At 35.0% G+C, this 5,891-nt stretch overlaps 1 protein-coding gene and 1 long non-coding RNA gene across 8 annotated transcripts; one reads left to right on the top strand and one right to left on the bottom strand.

Annotated features, from left to right (window-relative positions):
• Positions 1-140: 140 nt before the first annotated feature.
• Positions 141-4,449, top strand: LOC114871642. Of its 6 annotated transcripts, none has more exons than XR_003788623.2 (7): positions 141-377; positions 968-1,351; positions 1,470-1,647; positions 2,007-2,296; positions 2,397-2,718; positions 2,959-3,353; positions 4,363-4,449. It is a non-coding gene; the product is annotated as an uncharacterized LOC114871642 (long non-coding RNA). The 6 variants fall into 6 exon arrangements; XR_003788626.2 differs by having other exon boundaries at positions 2,959-3,347; positions 4,363-4,434; XR_003788622.2 differs by lacking the exon at positions 4,363-4,449 and adding an exon at positions 798-864 and having other exon boundaries at positions 2,959-3,712.
• LOC114871638 (GPI mannosyltransferase 3) lies at positions 3,769-5,866 on the bottom strand. Of its 2 annotated transcripts, none has more exons than XM_029177794.2 (2): positions 5,781-5,866; positions 3,769-5,686 (listed from the first exon to the last, which is right to left on the bottom strand). In XM_029177794.2, exon 2 carries the CDS (start codon positions 5,510-5,512, stop codon positions 3,878-3,880), a length of 1,635 nt encoding a protein of 544 aa, XP_029033627.2. In that variant the 5' UTR covers positions 5,513-5,686; positions 5,781-5,866; the 3' UTR covers positions 3,769-3,877. The 2 variants fall into 2 exon arrangements, with proteins under 2 accessions (XP_029033627.2, XP_029033636.2); XM_029177803.2 differs by lacking the exon at positions 5,781-5,866 and having other exon boundaries at positions 3,769-5,256; positions 5,346-5,770.
• Between the last annotated feature and the right edge of the window lie 25 nt (positions 5,867-5,891).

The raw sequence follows: 5,891 nt of genomic DNA, 5'->3' as shown, positions 1-5,891 counted from the left end.
GTTAAAGGAGGCGAAAGGAAAGGCAGGTCAAAGCAGCGACGCACTGGCCAGGTGCGCAGACATTCCACTCGCCTTGCGGTACGCTCACCCCGCTACCCGACCGCGATTATTTTCCACCTGGAGCGCCACGTTTACTTCTTCATGGCGGACTTCTAACGAAATTCGATACATCGAACCACCGAACGATTGTTCGCGTATGAATGAATTTCGCAAAGGTATACAAGTGCAAGTATTGTTCGATGGTTTTGATTAGGAAAGCATACAATCCGTTAGTTCGAGGAGGTACGCTTATTATTCACGTGATTCGGAGAAACGAAAATGGCGACCACCTTACACGATTCCTTCGAGCATAAGTAGCCCCCGACAACAAATCACAGGTACGTACCGTCGCCTGTGCCCTCGATTCGATGCTCCCTCCATAACATGATCACGGCCTTGATAACGTGCGAACGTATATCACGCTAGTATTCACGTATCTTTCGCAATTCTTCGGATTTAAAAAAAAAAATACATCCGTACCTCGGATGTATCTTCGTGTAAACTTAAGAGTCATTAGATCGTATGGATGCTTGTTAAACATGGAATTATAATTATTGCCGGTTTGCGTACATACGTACGCAGGTACGTCTTACATTTGCATGAACGCATAATGTTTCTTGAATACCGGTAATTTCAATAAATTATCGATCTATATTTTAATATTAATGAATCATCATTTCACATGTTTTATTATTAATTCTATAAATCTTGTTCACTTGTTAGATGATTTTATTGTACAATATCAATTTTTTAATTAGATTAGATACATCATTGCAATCAATGATTGTATGGAAATTAACATTTCTCACTCGAATGAAAAATCAGGTAAAGAAACTTGTTAGAATTAAAAAGTCGATGCAACGCGACATAAACATAGTACGGAACGTGTATGAATATTATACATATAGTTTGCGTTAAATTGACTTAGGGAAGGAGAGTAAAGGAAAGCCACGAGCAACAGGTTGGTACGATCGCCTGCGGATGGTGAAACGGGAGAACGAGAGGTGACTATGTATAGACAAAGAAGCAGAAAACGGGAAAGCAATCGTCGTTTGGATATGGTAGGAATATCCGTGAAGCGAAATGCTTAGCGCTACGTAAGAACGACGATGTCGTGACAGGGAGATCGGATTGGTCGCTCACCTGTTGCTTACCAACTGTGATTGGTTGAGCTCGACAGCGCGTAACGACGACCGGAGGAGGACAAGTGCATCATCGCTTGTTCTATGATGGACCAAGTTCGAGAATTAGACGCTATAAGGATGTCGATTTCTAACATTAGTTACACATATATTTATGCATACATGAATAGGTAATACATGGTTTTTGTTCTTCCTGATCAGGTCAATCGCTTTGCACTACAAGACATTTATAAATTTGACAATTCTTATATTTTATCATACTTATTATTGATTTATCAAAATACACAGGATTCGATTGACAAAGAGCTGATTACTCTTCAGAAAATATATTGAAGGAAATTCAGTTTGAAAATTCATCGAAATACTTAGGAAAATATACAGGATGAAATAAAATCCTATTTTAAGGCAAAATTAATGTAAAATGAACCATGGATATTCTAAAAACAGATAAGGATGAAAAGAACAGGTGCGTATACGGACAACGAGAATCGTGCGAGAGCAAAGTTCTCGGCTCGAAGAGCAAAGTCTCGATCGGCGATGTAAGGAGAGCCGGTTTACGAGATCGGACTCTGAACCTTTTGTGTCATATTGATCCTACACAAACGAGCACTGTGCTGTTATAAAATAGATGTGAATTCAAAGTACCCCGCGCGTGCATAATGACAAGTATTTTATTACAATCGTTAGTTCTTCTTTATCTTGAAAACGGAAGTCGAATATTTTTTCGCGCAGCTATCCTAATTGATAGATTATGAATCAGGTTTTCACGATATGACACGCAAACATTTTTTGTATAAATATAGAGAACACAATACTTATTTGCAGCGTCTGGCGATGGCGGAAGAGGACGGAAAGAGAGAAGTTCCTCGAGTTAGGGACACCTGTCAAACACCTGCTTTTTGAAGATCCCAAAGTTGACCCTGGCTAGTTCCATGCCTAAAGCTGTATAATATATTGCCAAGGGTGCTTCTGTAATTTAAAGCCGATCTAAAATAATGAAATTCTCTCAAAAAGGATTATATGTGATGCTTTCGATTTCCCATATGAGACCATTGCCACTTTTTAAAAACAACTCAATTCCTTTATCGAAGAATTAAATAGTTGCTAAGTTTTTTGTAAGTAGGAAATAGGTATTCCTTTATTTTGAATATGCTCCAAACACTTCGAGATAGAACCTATAACCGATCGTACTTCACGATGAACAATTCGTTTTAGATGCTCTTTTACGATAGGAGGAAGGGGAGCGGATTCACCGTTGCACAGAACTTTCTCTCGGACTGAGGATTATATTCGTGCCTTTCGTACATGTATCTGTACATAACTTTCAAAGCATTGCAAATCACAACGATTCTTCCGCGATTGGTGTTATATTTAACATAGGACTTCGGTGCAAGGCTGAATTGTTCGAGGGAAATGTGACCCAATTTCCCTTACTCGCCCTGATACCTTCCAAATGTCGAAGTATAAAATACATAAAGTTCCACTAATACGAAAAGGCAACCGTGAAGTATCATGATAAAGGAAAGGACACGAGAAGGTAAGAGAGAGAGAGAAAAGAAGACAGGCTGGTCGCTGACCCGCTCGGAACGTTGACTCCATGTAGTCAGTCCCCTCTTTATATTTTCTTCCATCCCACTTGCACCATCTTACTGTACCTTCGATTACAGCCACGAGTTACCTTTCCTTACTTTACTTTGCGTTACTTTACCACGTCCGCCTTTCTTTACCCACGGTTGCAACCACTATATTCAATCTTACAATTGTTACCATCTTACAGATCAGTCTGCTGTCTTCCTTCCTACCTCTGCTTGGTTTATCAGAGAACAGGATATTGGACTTATACGACCTTCAACAATTAGAAGCTGAAATAGATGAGCATCCCTTAAGATATAGCTAATGAAATATTGAAACAAAATTTTAATAATATATTCTTGAAAATTTGGAGAGTTTCCCTGATATGAGGACATCCGTCTCTTCCACTTTGGTGATCAAAATAACAATTTTGATAAAGTGTTCGCAAGTATTTGATCTATGAAACAATGCAAGTGATAATATCAACGACTACGAGTTGGTAGAAACAACTAGGGACGAGAATATACCGTTGGAATCATCATCGTCTTTCCTTTGCTCTCTCTCGCTCTGTAGCCAAGATTCAAGATCTATTTGGTAACGGTACATGCTCATTCTTCAAAACTAGATTGATTTTCCATCATCGGTACATCAATATTCGCTTCATCTAATCATAATTATTCAAGATTTTCGTAATGGTTCTGTAGAAAAGTTGTTTGGTCGTTTCTTCTCCTACTACGTTTTTACTTCTACCACCACCATTGCTACTACCACCATTGATCACCACCTCCTTCACTCCACAAACCATCCGTCGGGAACCTCGGCTCCTCCCGCTGCGTGGCTCAATTATTTTCATCATTACGACCGCCCTCTTAGGTGGTAACTTTAATTTCTGCCTATGTATAGCTATTTAAAGAAAAAGATGTTTATTTATTAACTTATTATTAAATTATTGCCACCTACAAACCACCTTAGTTTAAAGATTAATTTTAAAAATTATTTAATTCGAATGTTTGAAAAAATAATATATAATTAATAATTAAAAGATAAATTGAGGATCATAAAACTGAATAAGAGAATGATAATATGTAGTAGCGATTAACGGGTTTTCTTTAATTCAATATCTTTTATTTATGTTTATATACATGAATATATTTTCCATAATTTGATTGCGGTAAATGCGTATAAAATGTTTGTGATATAAGTTGATAATGTTCTAAAAATTGTTGGATTTTTAGTATAACATTATCAAATAATATTACATGGCTGGGTATTGTGTTGTTTTCATTACTATAATAATTATTTAGCCACTGCATTGGATTTGAAAAAAATGCATCTGCTTCCTCTGTATAGTTTATACTACTATTAAAATTAGGTTCACAAGTCAATATTTTGATAGGTACATTTACATGTAAATGACTATACAAAGGAGTGGCATGGCAAGGAGTAAGAAATAGTATGTTAGTTGTATCATCAATAACACTAAGTTCATTGTGAAGAATATTCATCACATCTAGCGATCCGCGTTGATGTATCATACAAAAATAAAATCCAGGTAGAACATTGGTGATTATTAATAACACTATAAACGCTTGTTTAACTATTTTTGCAGACTTCATTGTTAGAGGAGATGTGCAAGAAGTACAAATGTATATGAACATTGGTAAAAGCGGTAATAAAAATCGAAATTCTTTATGAGATAATAAAGAATAAATGCCAATTGTCCAACTTATTACAACTAACATAATTGATTGACGATGAAATGAACTAGGATGCTTCATCACTTGCCACATACATAATAAAAAAATAACATAATGTAAACCTAAAAGTACTGGTAATCCACTTAAAATATACCACAATAAATGTTGTGTTCCATATGAATCTCCAATCTTATATAAAACATTCACACGGAAAAACTCCCAAGGTGAAATAACAAATGTACCATAGCAATAAGTGTCCATTAATACTGAATTAACGCAACAAGCACTGCCTATTATACTATACTGACATATTAATACAAACTTATTTTGCAAACTTGTACATAAATGATAAATGCATAAGGGTAACCATATAATAACAGCAGTAGGTCTCATCATACATAAAAACCCTACAATCCATAAGTATCTTATAGATTTAACATTACTATCACGCCATGGAAACATAGATATAGCTATCATAGTACATGATGTTTCTACAGTATTTATTAATGTACGCGAAGCACAATAATACCAGTACCAATTTATACATAAACTATATAGAGTCCATTTGTTTTTAGTCCACTCATAAAACTTATATTCTCCATAAGCAGTAATAAATGCCTGAAATATTCTAGGTAATGTTATTAAGAGTGTTACATGATCTAAAGACCCCAATGCCAGCATTCTATACAAGATAGATATCAGAAATGGATAAATATAATTGCGAATTTTCATATACCATTCCCATGTCAGATATCCATATCCAAATGCTAAATGATGAGCAACTTCTAATGACTGCCAATATTCATCTGGAACATGGGCAGTTTGTACAAGAAAAACACAGGCTAATCTCCATAACATTAAATAAGAGAATACTTTTAGTTTCTTTGATATGTACATTTTTTCATGTATCATGGACAGTATATTAATATAATTACAACAATCGTAACGAATCAAACATAACCAAAACTTAAAGTTTGGTAACGCTTTAAGAAAGCATTTTACTTTATTAAAAACTACTATCGGATATATAGTATTTAATTCGAGCAATAACGATTGTTGCATATAAACATATTTACACGTTCAATCTAAAAAAAATAAGTGGCGTCGATTGCCGTTTGTAGAGGTTATGAGTTTATAATTTCTTGAGACACTTGTATTCATCCAAAGTTAGTGATTCATCCATTGATAAGTGATTATTGTTTATTTCCTGATAAAAGTTGCGCTAAACATTTTTCTCTGTATGTTAGAAAGAAAGTTTTTTTTTTTAAATCCAGAACTTGGTAAATTCTTTCAATAAAAACATTTATTGCCAATATAAAATTATCCTTACTTTTATAGAGATTTTTCTACTATTAAGTTGGTTCGGTTCTAAATTATATTGCATGCTCCAATCAGAATGCTTTACACTGCAGCGTTTTACGAAATCGATTAGTTGAGAGTT

Source organism: Osmia bicornis, chromosome 3 (genome assembly GCF_907164935.1).
Source record: "Osmia bicornis bicornis chromosome 3, iOsmBic2.1, whole genome shotgun sequence".
NCBI lineage: Eukaryota > Metazoa > Arthropoda > Insecta > Hymenoptera > Megachilidae > Osmia > Osmia bicornis.
This window is presented reverse-complemented; position numbering and strand designations above follow the sequence as displayed.